General features: G+C 38.3%; 3 protein-coding genes across 4 annotated transcripts in view; 2 read left to right on the forward strand and 1 right to left on the reverse strand.

The window, feature by feature from the left end:
* The window catches only part of LOC107087577 (disintegrin and metalloproteinase domain-containing protein 17-like), a 28,872-nt gene extending 17,997 nt beyond the window's left edge, over positions 1-10,875 (forward strand). The window contains exons 12-20 of one of the 2 annotated variants that reach the window (XM_015379228.1): positions 3,028-3,227; positions 3,294-3,397; positions 3,505-3,639; positions 4,918-5,045; positions 5,121-5,199; positions 5,321-5,409; positions 5,522-5,581; positions 7,308-7,344; positions 8,625-10,875. In XM_015379228.1, the coding sequence (XP_015234714.1) occupies positions 3,028-3,227; positions 3,294-3,397; positions 3,505-3,639; positions 4,918-5,045; positions 5,121-5,199; positions 5,321-5,409; positions 5,522-5,581; positions 7,308-7,344; positions 8,625-9,022 (1,230 nt within the window). In that variant the 3' untranslated portion in view covers positions 9,023-10,875. The remainder of the gene's footprint in view (positions 1-3,027; positions 3,228-3,293; positions 3,398-3,504; positions 3,640-4,917; positions 5,046-5,120; positions 5,200-5,320; positions 5,410-5,521; positions 5,582-7,307; positions 7,345-8,624) is intronic. The other variant, XM_015379229.1, reaches the window with a different exon arrangement.
* A 91-nt stretch (positions 10,876-10,966) lies between these two features.
* On the reverse strand, positions 10,967-13,918 carry iah1 (isoamyl acetate-hydrolyzing esterase 1 homolog). The gene is made up of 6 exons (XM_015379230.1): positions 13,806-13,918; positions 13,679-13,731; positions 13,170-13,321; positions 12,753-12,914; positions 12,555-12,676; positions 10,967-11,287 (listed from the first exon to the last, which is right to left on the reverse strand). The coding sequence occupies exons 1-6, from the start codon at positions 13,866-13,868 to the stop codon at positions 11,111-11,113; spliced, it is 729 nt and encodes a 242-aa protein (XP_015234716.1). The 5' UTR covers positions 13,869-13,918; the 3' UTR covers positions 10,967-11,110.
* Positions 13,919-14,515: 597 nt separating this feature from the next.
* Positions 14,516-27,022, forward strand: part of rpap1 (RNA polymerase II associated protein 1) — a 32,055-nt gene continuing 19,548 nt past the window's right edge. Inside the window, exons 1-17 of the mRNA XM_015379246.1 lie at positions 14,516-14,610; positions 15,373-15,584; positions 15,667-15,815; positions 16,026-16,118; positions 18,076-18,232; positions 18,330-18,476; positions 18,604-18,813; positions 21,089-21,204; positions 22,269-22,367; positions 23,134-23,235; positions 23,316-23,483; positions 23,592-23,771; positions 23,838-23,972; positions 24,049-24,219; positions 25,966-26,123; positions 26,503-26,673; positions 26,761-26,956. Of these exons, the coding sequence (XP_015234732.1) occupies positions 15,377-15,584; positions 15,667-15,815; positions 16,026-16,118; positions 18,076-18,232; positions 18,330-18,476; positions 18,604-18,813; positions 21,089-21,204; positions 22,269-22,367; positions 23,134-23,235; positions 23,316-23,483; positions 23,592-23,771; positions 23,838-23,972; positions 24,049-24,219; positions 25,966-26,123; positions 26,503-26,673; positions 26,761-26,956 (2,460 nt within the window). The 5' untranslated portion in view covers positions 14,516-14,610; positions 15,373-15,376. The remainder of the gene's footprint in view (positions 14,611-15,372; positions 15,585-15,666; positions 15,816-16,025; positions 16,119-18,075; positions 18,233-18,329; positions 18,477-18,603; positions 18,814-21,088; positions 21,205-22,268; positions 22,368-23,133; positions 23,236-23,315; positions 23,484-23,591; positions 23,772-23,837; positions 23,973-24,048; positions 24,220-25,965; positions 26,124-26,502; positions 26,674-26,760; positions 26,957-27,022) is intronic.

The raw sequence follows: 27,022 nt of genomic DNA on the forward strand, positions 1-27,022 counted from the left end.
CATATCAATTTTAGAGAAATTGGAAACAGTTGCTCTTTATTTCCCAAAGATATGGGAGGAGGAGAGGAGAGAATGGATGTTTCAGCTTACTGAAATATTCTGTTCCCCCTCCATAACAGGGGAAGAAATTGATTTACCTGCAAGTCTTTAACTGTGCTTATTCCTCTCATCACCAATAACAAATCCTGTGGATTTGGTCATATTTACTCTTTATTTGCAAAAATTAAAGGGGGGGGGGGACCATATATTTCAGCTGCCTGAAATAATCTGTTCCCCCCCTTTAATTTTTGCAAATAAAGAGTAAATATGACCAACGGAAGCACCACGATGGACCTCCTTGAAAATTTTCAATTTTCATTTCTTCCGCTAGCTTTACTGCTTTTAGTCAAACAGTGACCGTTGAAACGCTGGCCCCACTCGTTCTTTGCTCCACGATCCACCGCTCGAGTCTTTCCTCCAACTCGGGCCACCTCGCCTTATGTCCGCGGAAACTCAGCTGCGTCTTCTTCACCTGTCGGAGTTCATTTTCCAGCTTCCTTCACTTGCGAACCATCGATTCATTTATATTGAATTCTCTCGCAGCTGCTCTATTTCCATGTTCCTCTGCGTAGCTGATAGCCTGCAGTTTAAACTGGGCTTCATAGGCGTGTCTCTTTGCCATTTCCAGGGTTGTTAAGACAACAATGTTCTGCGTAAAGCACATACCTGTTCTTTTATACACAATCCACGCCCACACTTCCCCCTTTAACGTTCTCATATACTCATGGTGGTCTCAACAACGTCCGCAGATAGGGCGCACCGCACCATAGGGCGCGCCCCACATTTTGAGGGAAAAAAAGACGTTTATATGCGCCTTATAGTCGTGAAAATACGGTAATGTTAATGGAAATTAATGAAAACAACTGCAACACAAAGGTAGAAGTGAAATTAAAACTTAGCTTTATTTTGTGTTTATAAAACTAACTAAAACATACTAGAAGTATAGAGCCTTGCAACCCGATGAAAAATTGTGTATTTCTCATAGGACTCTGTTAAAGTCAGATATAACTGAACAGTTTTAAAAAAAATGGTGTTTGGTTCTGAGTTTTTATTACTTCAATGCAAAACTTTACGCATGCACTCTGGCCTTTTGGAATCCTACGCCCAAAAAATACACCTAAGTATAAAAAAACAACAAACAAATGTAGCACTAGAACTAATCAAATTAAACCAAAGCAAAGCTTAATAGAGTAATTATAACTAATCGAAATAGCAGCTACGTTCTAAAAATGAATTAAATCTACCGTAAATGAATTAGATGGAAGAATATTTGCAACTAAATAAACTAGAATGAAAGATCCAAAACTATTATAACCTTGTTTACTTTATGCAAGCTAATTGTTTAATGATGGAGATTTTAAGGTGTTTTTATTTTTATTTTATATATATATATTTAAAGGGGAACTCCGTTTTTTTTTTACATTTGGCCCTTGATTTTACGTTATTACATCATGTTCTATTCACCAATATGAGTTTTGTGTCATTTAGAGCCGTTCTGATGTAAAATGTAAAAACCAAACTATGCTTATGAAGCATATACAATTATTTGTATTTTTTGTTTCTGACTTAAACAAAGCAGGGGATTATTGTAAAGTGGAAAGAAAATCCAATGTGTTTTTTTGTAGTTAAGAAAAAAAAAAGAAGAAAAAGGTAACTTAACGACACCCTGAAGAGGCTGACATCATGCTGTAGGGGTGCTTTTCCGCTGTTTGGAGAGAGAAATCTGCCTGGTAGAAAGATGTGGACCTAAATTGAGGAAAGTCCTTTATAAAGCACACCAGAGACCTCAAACTTAAGATAATCACTGCAAATATACAACCAGGGCTTAAATGCCTTATTCTGCTGGAATGCATTTGCATGGCAGCAGCATATCTTAATTAGAAAAGCACTCAGAGTGGGCAGACCTCCACCAAGTAGTTAATTTCCCTTGAAATATTGTGACTTCCACCTTAAATTAATACATGTATTCACAGAATCTTTCAAAAGATTCCTAGATCCAGATGGTGATCTGGATCATCATCATCAGATGTAATGGATTTTTCATAGAACTGAGGTGTACATCTGGCAAAAATTTCATTAAAATCTGCTCATAGGTCTTCAAGTTATCCTGTATACAGACAGACAAATGCACGTTACTCTCCTAAGATCATAACCTCCTTCGCAGAGGTAATAAAAATGTTCTATTTTGTGTTTAACCTCCGATTGAACGACATTCAAGTTTTTAATGAGAAAAGATTAAAATGGTACAAATACTTCTATAAGTCTCTGTGTCTGAGTGCATCTCACTGGTTCAAATTAATTTGATCCTGTTTCAAAAACCCTGACTGCTGAGTCGCACTTGTTCCTGTGAAATATGACACATAGAAATGTGAAGAGCCTCCTCCGCCATTGGCCTTGACAGCACTTGGCAGGCAGAAACTCATTTTGTTGCGGTTGTCTCCTCAGAGGAGATCTGCTTTCTAATAACCCTGCAGAAGCTGCAGCTTTTGGTGTCATCTTCTTTTTTTTGGTGTTTGAAAGCATCAGTTTGGTCGGATTAGGCTGTAGAGACTCTGTGATGCGTCACTTTCAACTCAGGACAAGCCTGAACTGTTGCAGTTACACATAAAGGATAAGCAAAAACAGACATGATTAAACTTTTTAGAATTATCTGACGGGGTGGAACGATTTCCTGAGCTCTTAATTGAATGTCTGGGCTGATATAAGTACAGCAACGTAAAAGGATTGAAACACTCATTATTTTGTTCAAATAACCATGTTTAAGATGAACAGCTTAAGCTGTCTGTCCCTTTTTGGATAAAACTCAAAGCACCTTTATTAGAGAATTGGTCAATAAGATGAGTTTGGGGAATCTACAAGTCGTAATTACTCACTAAATAAGAAAAGATCAGAAGTAAAATGGTCAAAGAAATGTTATTGATTAAAATATTCTTTCAATTCTTTTTTCTTATTTTAGATCTAACTTTCAAATGTGTTTATCCCCCAAAGCGTTTCTCCGATTGCAGCAAGGCTTCGGTTGGAAAGTCGCTGCAGCTCAAGGCTCCGATGTGCTTCAAGGAGAGAAACAGTAAAGTCTGTGGGAACTCCAGAGTAGAAGAAGGGGAAGACTGCGATCCAGGGCTCCTCCATCTCAATGATGACCTCTGTTGTTCTCCAGAGTGCAAGTTCAGAGAAAATGTAAAGTGCAGGTAAGTCATCAGTAAGGTCAGAGGCTCCAGGAGATGAGTAGTGGAGTGACTGATGTGTCTCTGCAGTGACAGAAACAGCCCGTGCTGCAAGAACTGCCAGTATCAGCAGGCAGGGACAAAATGCCAGGAACCCATCAGTGCCACATGTAAAGGCATGTCTTTCTGCACAGGTGATCGCCCTCCGCTGGTTTCACTCTACAACTGCAATATTTACACCAACATTGAATTTTGTGTGTACGATAGAATTGTGTTTATCAACCATTTCCTCCTTTAACAGGTAACAGCAGTCAGTGTCCACCGCCTGAAAATGCGATGGACGATACAATCTGTGTAGACAACGGCCGATGTCTCAAAGGAGAGTGTAAACCGTTTTGCGAAGCCATTGAGAAGCTACAGTCATGCGCCTGCAACGGTAAATGTCTACAGGAGTATTTGAGCTCACTTTTAATGAAAGATATATAATTAAATATTTTAAATCAGTTGCCTTTAGAGGGATAAAAAGAAGAAAGTTCTATAGAAAGTATGAAAAAAGAAAAATAAATGCCAATTAAATAGTATCTGAGATAGGGCTGAATGATTTTGCCAAAAAGGAAAATTGCAAATATATTAAATATTGCAATTTTATTTCGATTTTCCTTTGCATTAACCAAAATCAGTTAAATGTTTCACTACATGGTTTCAGCCTTTTCATGATCTGGAAAGCTTACTTTTCCAGAGTCCTTTGTTGCAGGACTTTACTGAAACCTTTTGTCAAGAAGTGTTAAATTCTACGTATGAGCATGGATTTCCACTTTCTATTCCTGTCTGTCTGGATGCAAACCTACTTTTAGCATATTACCAACAGCTTAAGGGATAAAATTTAGCTACTTCCTCGTATTAAATTTATTATGACCAAAATTGATTGCATCTGAAATTGGAAAATTGCGTTTTGTTAAATTGCAATTGTTGCAAATGCAATTAATTACCCAGCCCTAGTCTGTGAAGGCATTTATGTTAATATTATCCGGATTTTACAGAAACAAGATAATTACCACTATGGATAGAGCCTGTTTCTATAAAATCTCAGGTCTGCATGGCAGATAAGTTTACATTAAAATGACTTCATGAAATGGATTAACGTTAGAGAGTATAATAAAGGGCATAAAGTCCACAGGATTGTTATACTAAAACACCAGGAGGGGTTTTAGCTTGGTCTGTTTTAATACTATAAAAAGCATCTAATAGAAATGCTTAATTCAGCTATTTTTTTTTTTATATTTTGTAATTTGGTTCCCCTTGTAGGATTGTATTGTTGACGTTTGAATACTTATTGTCTGTGGCAGGGTTAATCTACATTTATCTGTTGTAATATTCATAAATAAATCTGTCACAATCAATGGTAGCTAACAGGAAATAAACATTACATTTCCAGGTAGCAACTGTTGCTTCTTATTAAAAGTAGAATGCGGTCCATAATGTGTTTTACATTTATATAAATACAAATGTATGATTTCTGATTTGATTAAAAGGGATCAGTGGCTAAAATAGCTTTATTATAGAATAGTTTCTATTCTCGAATGATGATCTAAACAAATCTTAGGATGTAAGATTTGCTGCAGCTGAAAGAAAAATGAGGTTAAAGGTTGAGAAAAATAACTGTTGTGGCAGAGGACGTTTTAATGCTCTTTGTTTGGATTCTTGCCTCTTGTAGAAACAAGTGATTCCTGCAAGGTGTGCTGCAGGAAACATGGGATCTGTTCTCCGTTCACATACCCCGATGGCACTTTCCTTTACCTTCGCAAAGGGAAACCCTGCACCGTTGGCTTCTGTGATGGAAACGTGAGTGGGAAAATCTGCATTTTTGCTGCTTGCTTGATCAGGTTTCAAGCTCATTTTTATTCTATCATCAAACAGGGGAAATGCATGAAGCAGGTGCAGGATGTGATAGAAAGATTGTGGGATTTCATTGACAAACTGGACATCAACACATTTGGTAAGTCAGTCCCAGAAAGTTGCTCTAGCATCACAGTGAAGAACTTTGAATCCAGTCTAATATTGATAAGTATTTTGGCTCCTTTTCTGTTTGTATTCTTACGGTTTTATTTGTAAATCAGGGAAGTTCTTGGCTGATAACATAGTGGGCTCAGTCGTGGTGTTTTCCCTTATTTTCTGGATTCCTCTCAGCATCTTGGTTTACTGTGTGGTAAGAAGCTTTAAAGTTACCTTTGTCCACATCTCCTTCAAAAATGTTACTCCTGTCTTACTCTCTGGTAGTTACCTTTCTCACCTGTTGACTGTCTTGTTTCTTTCTAAAGGACAAACGACTTGATCAGCAGTACGCAGAGAACGCCAAATCCTTTTACTTCGCTCCCAGCGTAAGCTCCCTGTCTTTTTTCAACAATTGTTTGACTTCCTGTGCACTTGCCTTGTTGCTACACTAACTGAAACTAATCAAACATTTGCCTTTTAAGGACTAATCTGCCTGGCACTCGGTTAAAAAAAAAAGTGGGAGGGAAAAAGTTTGATGTTAGTGGTAGTTTGCAAGATCTACCTGGATTTATACCCAATTTGTATTTTAATATAACTGATCAACAGTTTTTACAACAGTTTGGACTTTGTTTTTAATTTAGGATGTAAAGAAATATAAATGTTGGGCACCCTTCATGCTAGATTAAAACCAAACTACAGTCTTTGCAGGTTCTCAGCGTTATTTTGTGTGCTGCAGCAGATTCCGTCGCACAAGACTGGTTTTACTGCAATATACATCCGATGCTGGGAGGAGCATTGGGGAGCATGTCTGCTCTGTGAGAAACGCATACAGCTGCACAGCTTAATGTTCAGAGAACATCAGGCTGTTCATGCTGCATGCTCCTCATGTCTATCCTACAACCTTACTACAATCACAATCTCCTGGCAGAACTCTCAAACTCTTCGCTCTAAAAGATCTCACCAAGCAGGAGAAACAAAAATATAAAAAGTACCCTCTCTACATCATTGGATAATACACCATACCGAGACTCCTTACAGACAGATCTGTTTGTGTTTTTCCCTGAAAAGTACGCACATCTCCAAATTGCACCTATATTTGGTTGTGCTGGAAATCTGGAAGACTACCTAACTTCCAGGCTATTAAAAGAAAGTCCTGGTGTTACATGTGCAGTGATCAGGAAGATAAAGTCTTAAGTTAAAATATAATCTCACCACTATTTACTATTGGAACTAAATTGATAAATCCAATAAAAGTGTTGCTGATATTCTAGCTTATACAGAGGAACCAGTGTCAAAACTAATAATTATTTTTCAAATTGATTTCATCTGCCCATTATTTTTTTGAATAATTAATATATAATAATTAAACCAGGTGAAACAAAAAATGTTAAGCTTTAGGAGTTCTGGATAGAACATACTGACAGATAGATTTTATTTATTATTATATTTATTAATTTTTGTATAATTATTGTTGACCTGTCAGCTAAAGGTACGTTTTAGAGTCTCAATATGGCAGTTAGCGATGAATCAATTACTAAATTAGTTACTGAATCCGATAAATTTTTTCAGCCCTAGTCTGCGGGCCGGCATGATACTTGCGGCGGTTTATATTTAGTAAAGTAATGTTCTAGTGCATACAGTATGCTGAAGGTTGGACCCAATCAGGGCTGGGATGTGGTAGCCTCATAAAGGGAACCTGCTGCTTATATCTTATGGACTGCTGGAGGTATCAAGAAGCTCTGGATCCTTATGATAATAAGTACTAGTCTAAGAAGATGTTGTTATTTTTGCAGCAGATTCTGGAGATTGTAGGAAGGTCTTAATCTGGTCATAAGGGGCCTTAACATCTTATTAGGTTGGAGGAATGGTAGCTCATTGCTTTAACCTATAATGATCAAACTTATTGTAACTAGCTTACAATCTTTTAGGGTTTAGAGGATTTCTATAAAATAAAACTTGCATCAGGATTCAGATAAATCTGGAACAAATTCAGACAGCTGATAGTTTCTTATAAGGAGAATAGCTGAGGTGGTTTGATCCATCTGGTAGATCATGCATCACTGCTAGGCTTCCAGAATGACCTGTTGATCGCTCTCTGCCCCGGCACCGCAGCAGATGGTGGAGGTTTGTAATAGAGCTCCTGCTGTAGGTGAGTGAGTCTGTGCCACTGCCTGGTGTTGCCATGTGTTGCCATTGAGTGCATGGTCAGTGGCCTCCGCTGGGGATACTCCTGGAGTCACTTTCTCTTTGAAGTAATCACTGATCTGACCGCACACTTCCCATCTTTGTCCTGCATGTACACAAAGTGGAGACTGTGTTCTTCGTCACGGACTCTGTCTGATCTGATCAGGAATTACTTCAGGGAGGCAAGACTGAATTTTAGGAGTATTCAAAGAGCAAGAGGATTGAAACATGTTGTCCTTTGTGGTATAAGATGGAGTGTGTCGTCATTTTAAGTTTGCAACTGCTGCTGTTAAAGCTAACTGTGGTATCGTACACTGTAGGTCAAATTTGAGCTTAATTGGATCAATGTCAAGACTGAGGCAACATTCCTCTGTAGACCTTTCTTTTTTGTTGACATTTTGACCTGAGCGTATGTAGATTTATTTTATTTGTTCCAGACGTCATTCAATCAGCTGTCTGGCATGACTTTTGGCTTCAGGTTTTCTCTTAAGAACCAAATATGACACATTTTTCAAAGTATTGCCCCCTTACAGATTTCTTCTGCCTTTACGTCTTTTGTCACATTTAGATGTTTGAGATCATAAGAAAAATAAGTATCACTCATAGTTGTTGTTTTTTTATTATTCATTTATTGAGGAGAAAAGCTGTCAATCCTTTATGATAAAGGAGAATTAGTATTTTACAAGACGTTACCTCCATTATGTGGAGGCTTCCCTCCCCACTGCTTTGTGTGATTATTGTAATTAATCAACATTAGAGGGTTTCTACTGTGAATAGCTTATACTTAAATTTTCGCTTCGATCGTCATCATGCTACATTAGCGAGTTTGAACCCGTCTTCAAAAGCTGATAAGTATTCTTTAGAATTTTATTGTAGTTTTGGATTCCGAACTGTAAAGTGTGACAAAAAGGCTAAAAAGAGAACAAACATGCATGGGGTAAATACTTTTTCAGACCACTGTGTCTTTATCGACTCCAAATGTCCACTGAAAGAAAGGTTTCTTTACTCATTCCAACCTAGATGTGAGTTTAAAGGGGAGTGGGGTTTACTTTATTTCCTCTGATATAACATAAATACAAGGATCGCAGTAATAAACTCCTACTTTTTGGTAAAGATTGAAGTCCAGGAGAGTAATCGGATAGTTTTTCATAACCAGAATGAAGTAAACAAGGAATGGATCCCACCTCAGTCTAAAGCAGGAGCTTCTCATAGTTTTTTTCCTCACCTGCTGTTTTTGCTCCACAGACTCAAGACATCCTGAGCAACCCCGAGTCGGCGCCCGTGCGCATCGTCAAGCATTCTCAGCCTCCCTTCGCCGCCCGGGCCGCGCCCTCTTCCCAACCTCTTCTGCTGCAGAGCCAGGCCCGGTCCCTGACCCCAGCCGCGGCCTGCAGCAGCACCACTACCCAGGACCCCGGCCCGAGCTACGCCGCCAACCAGGACAGCGCAGGGGACCTGCGGATGGCCACCATCCCGGAGGACACCAGCAGCGACTCTCACCTGGTAGAGGAGGGGCTGTCGGGCGATTTCACAACCGCCGGAGCCTCCTCGTCGGCTACGAAATCCTCCTTCGAGGATCTGACAGGTCAGAACCCATCCAGGGAGCGACGGCGCCTCAAGAGGCAGGAGTGCCTCGACTCTAAAGAGACAGAGTGCTGAGGGAACGGAGGGCGCCGCTCTCCCTCTTAGAAAAGCATTCGCCTTCGTTTAGAGAACAAACAGAACAATGTAAGCTTGATGTGTTAAAATGAGCCACTTCTTTACAGCTTTGAGTTCTTATTTTGTGCCTTTTAAAGATCTGTTGAAGTTTGAGGAATTAGGAAATGCATTATACGTTCTTACACCTTTTCACATTTTTCCCAGTGTCACCACTAACTTTAATGTGTTTTGCTGCGATTTTATATGATAAACCAACAGCAAATTATGCTCCATTGCAACATTTATAATAATTTTAGCTAATGAATAAGAGAAAAAGGCATTTTATGTTCAGCCATAATGTAGCATCTCTAAATGAAATCTCGTGCACAGAGCAGTTATCTGATAGTCTTCTATTATTGTCCTGTACTCCACAAATTGGACAACCTCCCAGTATGACAGTAAGTAAAAAAAAAGTAAGTTAAAAGAAAGATATATGAAGTCACAAACCGTGTTAGTGGACAAAGCGTACCTGTATTTGGAGGTACTGCAGTCAAATAAGGCAAGTGTGAATGACGTGTGAAAACTTAAAGCCTCTCAGTCAAATCAGACTAATTGTTTGCTGCTTTACTAAAAATAAAAGGCAGAAAGTGATCTAGGTAACTGTTAGATATTCAAGAGTTAAAAGGTGCTACTTTAGATGGATTTCTATGCAAATGCATGCCACACTTTTTAGATTTATTTTTTGCAAATCTGTTTAAAAAGATTTCAAATTTTTCTTTCACTTTCAACTAAACCACTTTGTGTTGGTCTGTCTTATAAAATCCAGATGAAACACAGTGAAGTTTATAGATGTTATTCTGAAAAGTGAAACATTTTTAACAGTTTAGATTTAAAGTTGATGAATAATCAGGTTAATTTTAAGGAGGACTGATTTTCCCACTGTGTCGTTTTTCATTAAATAGCCGTTGTGCACCTTCAGAAAATAAACTCCCAATCTTATCTTCATACACTGTATTGCAAAAAGCATCTTTTCTGGGTGCTTTTAAGTGTACATGTACTTCGATATCCTTTGCTTAATCTGTAGGTTCAGTTTGTTGATGGACCTTTTTTGATAAAAGCGACTTTAACTCCTCTGGAAAAACATCTTTCACAGAGTTTAGGTTTGTGATCGTTTAGATTAGAAAAGCAGAACTGCAGCTTCTGCTGTTAGTCATCCTAAAGCTCTTCTATAAGATAAAGGTCATGATGCTGCCTAACTTTATACAAAAACAGCACCGTTAGCAAATTATTCCATCATTCACGTTCATTTTGATGCAGTGATCCGATACTTCCAGCAATATAGTGCATCTATAAATGTCCGTTTATTAAACCAAATCCACTCCCAGTATATTCAGTTTATTATGTTACATAATCATCACAACTATTGAGGAAATCAATTGTGGGTTATGACTTGTAGGACACTCAAGTTTAGGTTTGTTTTTAACAAAAGCACTTTTCAACACTGGAGAATCTCTGTTTTGCACACATTTTTCAGAGGTTGCATATTGGACCCTTGTGTTTGTATCGTAGCTCCTATGTACAAGAAGCAACAGTTTTAGTATATCACCGAGTTTGTTCAATGTTGGTAAATAAAAAAAAAAAGCATTTTCCACTGATTCCTGCACTACCAGTATGTTTAGATTTATGTGCTTATAAACCTCCTGTTTATCGGATCATATTGTCCGTTCTGCAGCACTGCTTGTGCTCAGATCGTTTGTTTGCTTTGAAAAAAGTCGTGCCAATGTGAGCTGTGCACATGTTGCAGTTTGATGCAGTCTCACCTGTTACCTGCTGTGTCATATCTTAATGCTGTAAAACATTTTATTGTATGAAAATACATCTTTTGCATTACATACTGTGTGTAGTCCTTTCTTTCTACATGTATGAATGTTTTCTTCCAGCAGCAGTAACATCTTTGTAAAAAAACAAATCATCTTTATTGCACATTTTAAGCATCAGTATTTGATTTAATTTCATGATCATTTGAAAAAAAAAAAAAAGATTCCTTTGCAAAATGTTCCACCCAGTTTGGTTTTAGCTGCTGGAACATTCTCTCATGCGTCACAGAGGAGGCTGCTCTCTGGGCTCTTGGCGTCCACGTCTCCCCAGTAAGGCAGGATGAAGGGCAGGTGAGCCACGCGACTCTCCAATATGCTCCAAAGGTGCTGGGCCACAAACTGGTTCCCCTTCTCTGAGAGATGCAGCCCATCTGAGAGGTAGACTGTGTAGTCCTGGAGAAGAGCAGCAATGTTTGAATAATGCAGCATGTAGGAAAAAGGTTTGTTTTTTCAGCATTTCAAGACAAATCAGTTGCTATAACGTTAGGCCAGTTGAGCAGAAATATGACTCTTTAGTGGGCTCAAAGCAGAAACCTGCCATTGCTGTTAAAATAACATCAATGGCAGGTTAAATGTGGAAGCTCAAGAAAGATGAACTTGGAAGAATTTGTTTCTTTTGACCTTTTGCACCTTTACAAACATCAGTTTGTTGTTTTAATAGCAAATGTTCATTTTCAATATTTTAAGTGAACGAAGGAGCCAATTGCAGCTCTGGAATTCTGAGATCTAGGTGAGAAAAACTGATTCGATCTCATTTACGACCTAGGCTAATAATACAACAACCTCATTTTCAAACAATAAAATACATTTTTGTTTTTAGGAGTTGACAAGATGGCTAAATTATTGTAGAGAAACATGTAGTTTTCAATATTTTTCTTATACATTGGAATTGTGAGATCTGTATGTATTTAGAAACCTTTCAAATAATATCTAGTAAAGAAACTGAAGGGCAAAGTAAAATGTTTTGAGCCTCATGAAAATGCTGCACACAATGAAACACGGTGGCGGCATCATCATGAAGGTAGTCAGGTGATGGGAAATCTAGAGGAAGCTAAACACTAGAGCTGCAGATATCTGAACGTTTATCTTATTTAATCACGAAGATATTCAAACAAGCGTTTTAATAAAAAAAAACAAAAAAAACATGGACTTTACATTTTCAATACATTGACTGGAAGCCCTGCAGAATATGGGAATATGGGTGATGGTTAATGTTCTAGAAGTACAAAGATCAGTGGCGGTTCTAGACCAAACTTACCAGGGTGGGGCCAGTTTTTTATTTTTTTTTTCTTTGAGTGCAGAAAACAAAAGAAGGATACCAAAAACAAGGCAAAAGTTAATTTTTTAATATTTTAAATGAACCAAGGAGCCAGTTGCAGCTCTGGAATTCTCAGACAGGTGAGAAAAACTGTGATTCTATCTCAATAGGACCTATGCTAAAAATACATCAACTTTATATTCAAACAATATATAAAAAACATTTGTAAATATAAAAACAATTTGTTAGAATGAATTGTAATAGATGTGCATTACTTTGTGTAGGTTAATAAAAGAGAATAACAGTGGTGGCTGCAATATCACAAATCATGGGGACAAATCCAAAGGGTGTGAATATTTTTAAGGGTTCTATATGTTCTGTCTAATTCAGAACAACACTCACTTGTCCGTCTTTCTGCATGAGTGTCCAGAGGTCCAGAACTTCTGATCCACACTGACCGGCTGCCTGAACACAGGCCTGAGCGTACTGTCCCGTCACAGAGTTGTGCCGATTGAGGGGACATCCTGAAAGACACAGAAGAGGAATCAGCCACGATCAATACAAAGAAGAAAGAAGGCGAACCAGTGGCCTGCAGTCTACCTTTGAGGATGCACTCCTTCTCCCAGGCCGGCTCATGAATAGGAGGAGGAGTGATGAAGATGACCTTGTCTGCTGAAACACCAGCTGAAGACAGAAACTTGCTGATCTCCTTCAGGTTCTCTGAATACTCATTTAGAGGGACGTGCTGCTGTGGGTTCTTATCTACAGGAGCCAAAAAATAACAAATTTTAAAAGCACAGTGCTTCTAGATGTGCAAAAGACTGATTAAATTCACAAAACCTTGACGCAATACTGCAAAGTGACATTCCTGGACTATTTTTCTTATAATGCCCCTGATTATTCCCCTTATTCACTTCCTTCTACAGTAATACTGACAGGATCTACTGAAAGTGAAGTATTTTACTTTATTTGACACTGAAATAAGTCTTGCAGACTTGTTTTTCAGTGACGCTTCACCTTCCAGTGAAGCATCGTTGGCTCCAAAGAAGACGGTTATGGCTGCAATGTGGTTTTCTGCTGGATTCTGGCTGCTGATCAGGCGAGGAAGGATGATCTTGGCCCATCTGGAGTTGTAGCCAGACAGCCCTCTGTTCACAACATCACATTTTCTAAAAACAAGAGCTGAATATTAAATTCACAGATCCATAAAAAAAAAAAAAAAAAAAAATCAAGAATGCATCTCCAGCATCATGTTGTGTCCAATCATTGTGCTTGTTCATGTTGTTTTAGGCTGTTTTGAACTCAGTGGTGGAGACCAAACTGCACATCAAAATCTAAACATTAACATTTCTAGCTAACATTAACATTTCTAACCATGCAAATAAAATAAAAAAATGAAGAAAAATCAGATAAAACCAGAAGTAGAAATGAAACAGGTTGAACTTCCTGCTTTATTGTGCGCATGACACGATCAGTGGATTGTTTTTAATCAAAGTAAACCACTGACTATCAGTTAATAAACTCACCTTGCGAGCTTATTTGCAGTTTCTGCTCCCCATCCATTAGTCTGAAAGGAAAACTAAAAGATGGAAGAATATTATTATTATTAAGATGAAGCTGAAACAAATACAAGCTTTATTGAATAAAACAAACCTGTGTGATTGAGTCACCGAATAAAACAACTTTAGGCCAAATTACTGAGCTGAACTTAGACATGATTGATCCCTCTTCTTCTTGGTGTTGTTGTTGAATTTTTTTTTATGGCGGTTGGCAGGTACGTTAGGTGAGCATTACCGCCACCAACTGGCGAGGAGTGTGAACCACAGGGCAATCGACTGATCCTTCTTCTTCTTCCTTCTTTTAAAAGTGGTTCGGGAATAGAGCATAGATTGATCACCGCCACCTTGTGGATTAATGTGTGGATGAATAAAATCAAATTCTTAAATAATTTGATAAATCATAAAAAAAGGTTTCTTATTAATATCTAGCCTACATAAAACCAAAACGGTTTTAATCGATAAAGATAATACTGATAAAATTAATAGTTTTTCATTTGTTTCCTTTACCTTTTAAGCTTATATTTAAGTTTTGAGTTGAATTTTTCGACTGTGGTACAAATAAATACTCTATTCTATTCTAATTATTATCTTTACGTCATTGATATCCTGTAGGTTTCTAAATCATCTTGTCCACTGATCATATATATAATAAAAACATCAATATGAAAGAGAGATAATGTTACAGTATCACTAAGTTTGGTGTTATTCATTTGTGTTGCTTCTCCCTTGCTTATTTTACTTTCACTCTTTGGAGAATAAAGAGATGAAGATGTTTTTGTTTTGTTTTTTCCTTGATGAGCTTTTATTTTGAAGAGCTCGTATGTTGTCCTACACTCAAAGTCTTCCGGGTGAACCAGCTATCTCGGTGAGGATCCTCCAGGATTTATCTCTTAAAAAAGGTTAGCTCAAACCACACTAATTAAAAATATTATTACATTATTATTATTATTTGAAGCGAGTTTCATCTTTAACTAGAACGGCTTTAATTTTAAGCTAACGTTCGCTGAACGTAACATTTACACTTGTGCTCAGTTATAAACTGCACGTGAAAAACAGAACATCAAAAGCGGACTAAAGATCTTATAATCTTTAAAATAATCTTCAGCTTGCCTTGTCAAATGATATATGTATGTATTAACGTAGTTAATGAGTTAGGGTGACACGTTGAAACCGAATATGAGCCGAAAATTAACTTCTAATAACAGCAAATAAACGGATCTGTTTCAGCTTAGCTCAGAAATTCACTTTTAAAAACAAAAATCTTACTGTTTGAAATCTGATTAACAGTGAAAAGTCGTCAAGCCATTTATGAAACAGTTGAAAATAGAGTTGCAAATTTCTAAACTGAAATACGAAATGGATTAAAAAAAGATGAATGTACCTGGTCTGTTTTTCCTTCTAATGAAAGGAAGTGAAGGTTTATATTTATTTAATTTTTTTATTAGAACTTTATTGAAGAAATTGTACAAACATACTGACATATAGTTACATAGAACATTAGACAGGTGCTCTAATAACAAAAAAGAAAAATAAAGAAAATAATGAATGTACATAATAGTTGTTTACAAAGATAAAATGATTGTATCTATAATAATCTGAATTCTCTTTAGTTTTATTACTTATTGATCAGGTGTTTTTAATGTCATCTTCATTTGCTTCAGCGGGATGCTGCGACGTCCAAAACCCACCGACTCTGAGGCAGACCTCCTGAGGGAACAGGAGCGTTTCCTGACCTCCGGAGCTCCCTCGGCTGCCTGTATGGTCCGCCGTCCTGACAAGAGGAGAGGAGAGGCAGGAGATGCTGAGGGAGATGCTGATGGAGTGCACGGCAGTGAAAATGAAGGACATCAGAAAGATATGGTCACCATTGAAGGTTAAAAACAAGCCACTACTGTCAGAACACCAAACTGCTGCTCTGCTTTGGAATAATTTAGTCCCAAATGTGTTTGTTTTAGATCTTCCAGACCAGCTGCCCTCTCTAACACCAGCCCCTCCCAAGAAGTCTCGATTTAAAGCCAGTCGTGTCACTTTTGAGGATGAGGATGCTGGGGAGAGGCTGGACAGACATGATACCCACATCAGTGCTGTTCTCTCCAAGATTGTTGTAAGTGTTTGTAAAAATATCAACCAGCAGGGATATGGGGGCACCTGTTTGCTAATTGTATTGGTGAAATCAGTGCACATGTAAACAGTATATGTCATAGAATTAACTATTTAGGTTTATCTAGATGTAAATCTAATCTAAATATGTATCACCATTTTCTTGTCTTTTTTTTTAAAATTTGGACCTTAAGAAGTTTTTGTTTACTTGAAGGAGAGAGACACCAGCTGTGCTCCTATATCCTTACCGGCGTCAACAGGACTGGCTTTTCCCAAAGTACTCCACCGCTCAGAAACCAGCAGTCAGGTATAGTTTGCTAATAATTTCATGTGTATAAATTTACTTCAGGTTCTTGTCATTTTTATAGTTTTTAAATTAATTCATAAAAATTACCTGCATGGTGATAAAAGGCAATGGTTATACCCCCCCCCCCCCAAAAAAATATAGTTTTAATAGATATTCCAACTTGATGATTTGAATAAATAGCTAACAGGAAGTTCAGTAAATAATAGACTCTCCAACCCTTTCACAGATGAAAAAATGCAGATTGTGCCCTGCATTTCTTTTGTCATCCCCCACTGAATCTACACTAGGGTTGTCAAAAGTATCGATACTCAAAAAAGCATCGATGCTAAAACGTATCTGGATACGATACTTATTTTCAGAAGTGCTTCCACCACTGGCACCTACACAGTCATTCATCTAGAGTGTAGAATAGGAGAAAATGCACTTTCTGAACACAGTGTGATTGAATAATTCTGTTTCAGTTTCAGACTTTTTCTGTAACAGGTGCAGCTGCTGAGAATTAGTTTTGTTTGTTAACTGGTTTGGCTAGTGTCATTGTTATGTGTGCAAAGCATAGCCAAGGAAGGAACACTTAAGTTATTTTGTTAGTTTTTTATCAAGCTTGCTTAATATTGTTCACAGAATACAACCTCAAAATATAGTTTTTATTGTAGTTATTTATTTTTTGTATTTCATTTATTAATGAAAATATTTTTGTTAAATTTTGGGGTCTTTGTTTTTAACCTCGTGGTATCGAAAATTGTATCGAGTATCGACTATTTCCCCCCGAGTACTGGTATCGAATTAAAAAATTTTGTATCATGACAACCCTAATCTACACTCTGTCAAACTGCCATTCATTGCAATTACAGCTGCTGGTCCTTTTGGGTATAGATAGACCGATGCATCAACTGTTTTCTAAAATGTCGGCTGATGCATGAATGTGTCCCTGATTCATTGGTTCCTCCAGGAGCTATTGCCTTAAGATCAATTGAAGGGCATCCATTGCCACTTCTTCCATTTGCATCATTGTTCATGTTTTTTTATGTCTTTATTTTTTTCTTGTTTTGGTTGTTTGATTGTGACTTGTATAACATATTTTATCCATTAAAATATAGGGATAAAAAAACAATATCTGCTTCAAAAATTGCCCCCTCAAAAATCATCACTACATACTGTGGATTGGTTCGACTGATGTTAAAATAATCGATATCAGCTGCGTCCTTAAAAAGCCTTTATCAGTGGATCTTTAGTTGTTGGTATGTCTCTAGCAGATTTGAACATCTGTGCATAGAAATAACTACCCATTCGTTTTGCTGTAAAAGCTCATTTTTTTGTATTGCTTCAGATTGCCACTTGGATTTTGGTCTGGACTCAAACTGGGCTTTTTTTTTTTTTTTATCACACATATATGCTAAGATCTAAACCTTTCATAGGTAGCACAAGTTGTATGTTAAGGCTTGTTGTCCTGACGGAAGACAAACTTCTGCTGCATCTAATAAGGTCTTCCAGGATTCTCATCAGCCCTGTCTTTCAAATCCCCGCTTTAAAATAGCATGATTCAGCAAACACCATGCTTTGATGGTCACATGCTGTCTTTGTAGATGGGTAGTACTTTGCTTGTAGGCTAAAAGGTCTGTTTAAAACAATATAATCCAACAAATTTGGCATGGATCTATGCAGCTTCTCCAGAGTTTCTGTTGTTCCATTATCAGGGTTAAAGGTGATAAATATAAATGTGTATCAGACCTTTGAGATTATTGTCCTTCAAAACTTCTGAAAGGCATCTACAATGCTTCTTCTAATTCCATTCGTGCACTGCTTTGTGTCGGACAGCCGCGTACAGTCAAAAAAACATGGAAAAGTTAATTTTGGTTTAAATACTTTTAGCAAGGCACCTTTCCTTAAATGCAAACAGCCACTGTTGAGATTGTTATCTCTTCTAAAAAGGTTTGGCTTTATTCTACTGAACCTACAGGTTCCATCTTCATCAGTCAAAGGGAGGAGGAGCATCTTTGCACGTCAGATTGCAGCTCAAAGACTAAAAGAAGCAAAAGCTGCGAAACCATCTTTAGCTGAAGCTCTTCAGAACTCTGAGCCAGGAGGACAGATTCTCTCCTCGGATTCTGGGGATCGTGAGTAACTTTAGAATTGACACCTCTTTAAAGGCTGATTTCTTAAGCAAACACCATCGAATCTATCCTCTCTGCTTTTATATTCCTTCAAACTCAGGTCCTAGGTTGGTGTCTGGTGAGGGTCTTTTGGGAACAGACAGTTCTGTAGAGACTCTGAGGATCCACAAAGAGAACCAGGCAAAGCTCGAAGGGATGTCTCAATCTGAGATCCTGGAAGAGCAGAAGAAACTTTTGTCTCAGCTTGGTGAGAAAAAAAAAGATCTTTAAAAATGAGGTTCTGTCCACCTTAATTTTAGCCCCAAAACATCTACATCAAACAGATGTTATTGTTTTTGTGTTTCACGTCATTATTGATTCAATGTCCCCCTCAGATCCCAGACTGGTGGAGTTTATCAGATCAAGGAAATCTCTGAATGATCTCCCATCTGAAAGCACAGCAGAGGATAAATGCAGCATAGAAGGTTCTCCTGCTGAAAACGTGGAAAGCAAAGAGTCTTACAATGCTGCTGTGTTGTGTCCGAGTCCAGAGGAGGTGGAGATGGAGGAGGAAAAGGAACCGAAAGCACCTCCTCCTTTAACTGGTGAGATATACTGAAGTCCAAAAGTATCACAGTTCATTCCAGGAATAAATACCAGTCGCTGTCCGTGGTTCTCAGCAGTAGTCGGTGCCGTTGTTCTGTCAGATGAGCATAAGCCGTCAGACCAGCATACCCATAGTCAATGCGCAAGACGCCAGATTTGTGTTTATCCCTTTAGTTTTGTACGAAATATAGACTTCAAACTACCTCAACAGGCGTGTATCCCTATAGTCATGTACAAAAAACCAACAAACTAAGCTGAGATCGCTATACGCTTAAAAAAACAACAAGAAGTAAGTAATTAAATAGTTTTTTTGTATATGGCTAAAGCAGGGGTCGGCAACCGGCGGCTCTGGAGCCTCTCTTTAGCCTCCCCCTTGTGGATCCCTAGAGCTTTTTCCAAAATTTATCAACATTTTTTTTTTTTTATATGGTGTGCAGGTTGCAAACAAAAATGAATGTTTTCCAATGCTTTAAGCATTTGTTTTATGAATAAATGTAAACAATAATTTGCGTCAAAGCCATAGAGATCAGTGGTCATAACTTGGAAACCAGCGTGGCGCGGTGCCAGGCAAACAAAGCTGCAGGTGTGTCTCGGAATATAAAAAAAGAAAGATAGCTGATGAGAAAAGAGGATTCAAATAGGCCGACTCATTTGCTTTCATTATCAATGCTGAACGATTGCCTGCATTTTTGCTTTGTAATGAGAGGGTGTCAAAAAAAAAGAACAATTTGGAAAGGCATTTCCAGGGAAGGCTAAATCTGCAGCCCACCACCAAGCTGGGAGTGAGAGAAAAAGTGCGATTGCAGGATTAATTAGAGAAACGCAAAGATAGATTTAAGAACTGGATTGCATCTCCAAACTCCACTACTGGTGCTAGTTTTGTTGCAAGGATGGAAAACCATCCAAAGATCAAACAGGCAGTGCTTTGATGCAGGTATCTGAACTTTCTTCCATTTTTTCCCCAAATCCTAAAAATAATCAGACCAATAAACGATGGTGACGGATGATGTGGGATTTCAGGGTTAGAGAGCTCTGCTCTGATGGGTGTCAGTTCCTGCTTGGTTCCTCATGACTCAATAAACTCCTCCCAACAGAAACATTTCCACCATAGAAAGATTTCTTTGTTGTGTTTATATAATTTCATCATTGCAAGAAAACTGAAACCGCACAGTTAAGGTGGTGAAGCGGCGCTCGGTGAAGTGGTGCGTGATGGGAGCATTCACTGTTCCTCCGTCACCTCAGGCTACTATGTGACATTTGCTTCAGGATAAAAATTTAATCGTGAATGCTTATTATATATTTAAGCCCATATAGTCCTTTTCTATAGTGGGATAATACACTTAGAGCCCGTGTTGCTATACGAGGCTGATATAAGGCTTTTACATTTTTGCGGCTCCAGACAGATTTTTTATTTATTTTTTGTCCAATATGGCTCTTTGAGCAGTTTGGGTTGCCGACCCCTGGGCTAAAGGGATAAATGCCTGTTGAGGTAGTTTAAAGTTTTTTTTTTCATACAAAACTAAAGGGATTAACGGGTATTGACTATGGGTTGCTCATCTAACAGAACACCATCCATTGCAGTAAAAATGTTCAGAACTCTCCACTGGAGAAACAGCTGCTTCACATAAACAGGATGTCCTATGAGGGCGTAAAATCCCTCTGCTGCCTTAGCGCTACAAAAACATCCCCTAAGATCTTTTTTTCAATCCATCTATCAATCTAGTGACCTCATTAGCCCCATTAGTGACCATAATGGCCTTTCTGTTTTATGCTTTCCACTAAAACAGAATAGAAATCCTGTAGAATGAGAGGATCAAATGACTGGCACTAAAAATAAAACCCTTCTATTCAATTTACTAACCGAGAGCTGTTGTTAAACGTCACAGGTAGGCTATCCCCATAGCTTCCTGCCTTTCCTGATCGTTACCGCAGTAATGGTGTCTCTGTGCAATCGCCTCTTTTCTGCATGATGGCCAGTTTGTTTTGCTAGGACGGTGTTCTTTTATTCATATCTATTAAATTAATTTTTTACATTCCGACTTGCATGGGGTTTTATGTAACATACGTATGACTTCTGTATAATGTGTGCAGAATGGTGGAATGGAAAAGAAAATAGTTTTTTGTAATCAACCGAACAACAAAAAACTTTAGTAGAAAAGTATCAGTTAGGGTAGAAAAGCTCCTGATACGTATTTGTTTGTTTATCAGTAGAATATGTATATTTATTGTATAAAACTGGTGATGCTAATTGTTTTTTCATATACATGAACTTAGAGGAGGATCTCCCTGTGAAGCCCCAGAAGGAATGGCTCCACATGGACACCTTGGAGCCGGAGAAGTTGGAGTGGATGAGGGACTTGCCTTCACCCAGAAAGAAAGGAACCAGAAAGGTGACGCACGACCCCGGCTGAACTTTCTTCATTGGTTTCTTGATGCATATGATGATGTTTTTATTGCTGTTTTTAACAGTTAAGGGATATTTGTGAACTTTGTGTTTTTATTCATTCAGCACTTCGATCTCTGTGTTTTTTTATTTCCTCTTGGTGAGATTAGTCTATTTTTTTTTTTGCCACTTATGTCTCAATCACCTGCAGCTTATTAAATGGGGAAATACTGTTTCAAATCCTCTGAAGCTGCATCTTATAGTGATCACTCTGCCCTGGTTTCTTTGCAATGCGACATACAGTTTCTGGAAGGGCTTTTAGGGAGCAACAAGCTAATGGTACTTTCTGGAATTATTTTGGCCTCTTATCTTTCTCTAGGACAGCGAGATCGAGATATCAGGACCTTTTATCAGCTCCCATTTTAAGATTGAAAGTGAAATTTGACTAAATCTTTGCATTTGTTGCTCCTACTTTCATAATTATGTTCTTTTATTTATGGACTCCAGGGACTTATCATAAAAAAACAGTTGAACTAATCTGGTTGGACCTCGATTGAAAAGCATTGTTTATCTGTTTTTAATCTAATTATATTTGAGCTTTTCTTAACTTTCGTTTTACCATCTGACTTTTTATCTTATCTGATGTTAGAAGGCTGCTCACTCTGAGTCTGGCTCTGCTTGAGATTTCCTGCTGTTAAAAGGGGATTGCTGTATGAACCTGACTATATTGTCTCTGTAAAGTGCCTTCAGATGACTAATCTGTCATTATAATACATTAAGTTTGTGATCTTTGGCAGGTTTCCTCAGTTACTTATGACTGAATATCCTCTGCAGGATATTATTTGCATGCAAAAGTAAATTGAATCAAAATTAAATTTCCTACACATTTGAATTTCTGAACATCTATTTTGCAATATTGATATTTGACAAATATTTTGGAAAGAATGTATTTACAATATAACGTTTGGTTCTGCTTGCTAACTTTCTTGTTCAGCTGAAAGTGCTGTTTTGAAAGAAATGTTTGTTAATTAGTTAGCACGTTATATGTTGTGTCTTTTTGTGTCTTAAAAGGCCATGCTGGCTCGTTTTGACTTCACCGGGACCTTAATCCCCCCCTCAGAGGATCTGCCAACCCACTTAGGTCTGCACCACCATGGAGAGGAGCCTGAGGTCTGTTGATTTAAAGAGGATGAAACAGTTTATATACAGGGGTTAATATAATACAATATTGTTATCAAACTGGGAAACTTTATTTTATCAAAATGATGAAATGTTAACTTAAACTCTTTATAGGGCACTGATTGAAATACTTTGAAAATAAATTTTTTTATCCGAGAGTGTTATTGGAGGATAGAACAAGAGCTTATTACTTTTGTAACATTCAAAAAATATGTATATTTTGATGGCAAAAATTAAGGTCAATGTAATAACGAGAAAAGTCCACTTGCCCTAATATATTAAGAAAATAAAAAAACAAAAGTGCTCCTACAAGAAATCCATGACGAATAAACACAGACTGAAAGAAACAAAAATTTTTCTGTTTCATAACCGTTAGAGCTTTTAATGCTGATGGAGGCACTCACACTTTTGACTTTCTTAACTTTTTAACTTTACTTTTTAATTTTTCAATCAGTTTTTAAACTTTTTTACTTAGATTTTTTACTTTCTTTATTCGTAACTTCTTAACTTTTCCTTTCAACTTAATTTACTGTAGGTAATAATTCATCATTAAATGATCAAAAGCAAAAATAACATGTACAACCACATAGTAATATCTTTGTTGAATGGCTGAATAGAAATCTTCACCTCACTGAGGGGTCTCAAAAATGGTAACTTGCCCTATAAACAGTTAAGTGATGTCCTTAAAGTGGTTAATTAATATTGAGCTGTTAAGTAAGCGATGATTTCTTATTCTGGTTTTGTTTTCTTTCCCCAGCGAGCTGGTTACTCTCTGCAGGAATTATTCATTCTGTCTCGGAGTCAGCTTATCCAGCAAAGAAGTCTGGCTCTCAACACCCTTGCCTGCATCATCGCAAAAGTACCTAAACCTGCACACAGAGAGTGAGGCAAAACAACAGAAATACCTCGAAAAAACACATTTTTCTTCTATTCCAACAGGCACGAGCTGGAAGATACCAATCCGTTCTGAAAGGCAGCGTTACATCCACCCTGCTTGATGCAGGTCTTCTCTTCCTGCTTCGCTTTGCCCTCGATGATAACATCGAAGGAGTGATGTCTGCAGCTGTGCATGCACTTAAAGCACTCCTAGTGTGTGTGGAAGATGAAGTTAGACTCTAAACTTTTCCTTTTAAATCACATCACTTTGATGTTCCTATTGAAGATGAGTTTTATTTAAAATGCTTCCGTATGGGTATTTTTTGGGGTTTGTTTCAGGAATGTTTGGACTCCACCTTCTCCTGGTATCATGGCCTAGCATCTTTCCCGCTGCTTCCATCCTCACAGGAGGAGGAAGATGAAGAGGATGAAGGGCTGAGTGAAAGCATGAAGGAGACGGCTAAAGAAAAAGAAGAAAGGAAGAGTGATTATGATGTTGCCAGGCAGGATGTTGTTAAGGTAACAACCTACGGTGTTTGTGTTTCAGCAGCTGTTTTCTCTGCTGAACACTGGTTCCTGTTTCAGGGTCTGTTGAAGATGAAGCTCCTCCCCAGGCTGCGCTACATTCTAGAGGTGATCCGGCCTTCCCCACGCGTTGTTCAGGACATCCTGCTCATCCTAACACGTGTCGCACGGCACTCCTCATCAGCTGCCTCCCAGGTAAGATGCGCATGGGTAACTTAACAAAGTCATACAAACGACATCTGGATTAAACGGCGCTGCGTCTCACACGCAGGTGTTGGACTGTCCTCGTCTGATGGAGACGGTGATGTCAGAGTTCCTTCCCACATCCTGGGAGTGTCCGTCTTCACTCAGTCCTGTCTCAATTTATGGACACCCTCTGGCCGACGCCATGAAGCTCTTGAGGGTTTTGGCAACATCTGGGAGACACGCATGTGCCAGACTGGTAAATGTTTAAATGATGTGTTTTAGGAAGTCATCATGGACTTGATAAAACTGTGTCTTATCAGAGATTGACCAATACAGTTTTGTTTTTCAAACAAGATGCTGGCATTAGTCTGCTTAGATTTCCTGGAGCTGATATTTCTTTTCCTTCCTCCATTTATTTATTTAATGATGGCAAATACTACACTAGTCTTACTTTAAATAAGGAACATTAATAAACGCATTTAAAAAAGCAATAAATAGCAGATGATGGCAGCAGTAATCCATGTGCTTCATTTGAATGGCTGCTCAAATCACTAATGAATCGGTCAATGCACGCACAGATCAGACAATACAGATACAAGAAAAAGCTGCTAGTATCAGCCATAACCATCGGCTGGTGGATACATCGATCCATCTCTGATGTTTAGATATTTATCTAGCAGTATGTTGGGATGACACATCCTCCAGTGGTGAAGTAGATTCCACTCAGTTGATCCAGTATTTAAATATAAAAGCTAAACCAAAATGCATGTAGACTAACTGGTTAAAGTAGCCATTTCTGTATATGCTTTAACAGTATATACATGTAGACCCTGGTTTAAAGAAATTACTTAAAATTTACAATGGTTATAATAATAGTTATAATTCTGAAAAAATGAACAAATGAAAGTCAGACATTGTTTTTCAACTATGCTTCAAAATAATGATTTTAAAAAACAAACTCATGAAACAGGCCTGGACAAAAATGATGGTACCCTTTAGAAAAGACTGAAAATAATGTGACCAAAGGTCACTAATTAGCATCAAAGGTGTCGACTATCTTTAGTGGGCCTATAGATAGGGCTACAGGTAGTCACTGTGCTTTTTGGTGACATGGTGCGTACCGCACTCAACATGTACCGGGGGAATTTAAGGAAATGTTCGTCCCCGGAGATTATAAAGAAAATTTTAGACCAGCATGTTAAAAGTAAAGGTTATAAGATCATCTTCAAGCAGCCTGATGTTCCTATGTCTACTGCGGCACATGTTATTCAGAAATTTAAGATCCGTAGGAGTGTAGCCAACCTTCCTGGATTTGGCTGCATGAAGAAAATGAATGAAAAATCAAACAGACAGATAATATTAATGGTGACAAAAGAGCCCAGAAAATCTCAAGGAACTTCAGTGTCAGATCGCGCACTCAGTCATTGTTTGAGACAAAGTGAACTTAAAGGGAGGCGACCAAGGAGGACGCCATTTTTAAAAAGAATTGATAAAAAAGCCAGACTGGAATTTGCCAAACTACATGTTGACAAAACCACAAAGCTTTTAGGAGAACGTTCTATTAGAAGATTAAACAACTGAAGTTTTTGCCAAGGCTCATCAGCTCTATGTTGAGAGATGGGGAAAAATGAAATGTACCACAGAAAGTATGATTTCTGGCTCTTAAAACATTAGATAGTTTTAAAACCTAATATAGATTTCAGAGTTGCTGGTCAGGAGCCATGTAAACTCCTTAGGTTGTCTAACAAGACCATGCAGCAGTTATTGTCAATACTCTGTGGACTCAACTACCTGGAAACCTAAATCACTCAGTCAGTAATCATTCATTTGCTTTTTATTTTTTCTAAATTGAATTCCCTCTATTTATATATAAACATATAATGTTCTTATTTTTGTCTTTCATTTTAGTTTCTGTAAGGCACCTTGCCGGACCTTGTGTGGCATTGGTGCTTTACAAACAAACTTGGAATGATTTTAAATTCCTCTGCTCTTGCTTTTCCAGTTAAACTCTCTGGGCGTGCGGGAGCGCTTGTCCTGTCTCTTGAGTGCTGAGCCCAGCGAGCTGCTGATGGAGCCTAACCAGGCCCTGGGGATCACCACTGAGGCCTACAGGCTGTGGGCTGTAGCTGCCAGCTATGGACAAGCCAGCCAACTGTACATGTGAGTAAGGGTGTGCCTATCTGAGGTAGAAGTCTTTGCAGACGAGCCACTATGTTTTATTTTGCTGTGTGTTTTCTGAACATGCAGTAAACATAGTTATCAAGAAAGATAGCCACAGAGAAGCTTTGCAAATTTACAACTGCAGAAAATCAGACTATTATCCTCACAATATTCCTTTCTCCAATCATCTCTGCCCGGGTGGGGGATTGTCCTTTTTAGAAGTTAAAAGGCATCATTGCTTTGCAGAATCATTGGTTATGTTATTGCTGAAAATTTTTTTTTTAGTTTGTGTGTCAGGAGCCTCTATCTTCTACAGTTAGTGCAACAGCCTGATGTTAGTGAGTTTTTTGTACCTTTTTAACCTGTGTTTAACTCCCAGAGACCTGTACCCAGCCTTGGTGAGGTCGCTGCAGTCTGCCAGCAGCATGATGTCAGCCCCACATTCTCTGCCATTTCTGCAGCTGAACCGTCTCTCAGCTCTGCTTTCTCTGCTCACACAAGTCACACACACCGCTGGCTGCCATGAGGAGCTCCAGGCCGGCATGGTCAGGTACAGGGAAGGGACATGCTGTCAACAGTTTCTCTGTTTGATGAGTGTCCCACATCTACATGCTTCCTTCTCATGCTTCTTTCACAGAGCTCAGGGAGAGGAGTGCCCCCCTCCACCTCCTGTTTCCTGGGGTCATGTTAGTGGTTTGCAGCCCCTCTTGTTGGGACATTTGAAGGCTGTCTTCAAAGGACTGGATGACCCGGTTCAGAAGGACAGTAGCCTGACTCTAATACCTGCTTATTTAATCTACCTTCAAGCTTACTACCATCAGCTCTCCAGACAGGTACACCTGCCTGCTGACTTTGTAAAGTCGTCTGGTCAGTCATTTATATCCATTCATCTTCAGTAT

Source organism: Cyprinodon variegatus, unplaced genomic scaffold (genome assembly GCF_000732505.1).
Source record: "Cyprinodon variegatus isolate N-32 unplaced genomic scaffold, C_variegatus-1.0 Scaffold187, whole genome shotgun sequence".
Classification (NCBI taxonomy): Eukaryota; Metazoa; Chordata; class Actinopteri; order Cyprinodontiformes; family Cyprinodontidae; genus Cyprinodon; species Cyprinodon variegatus.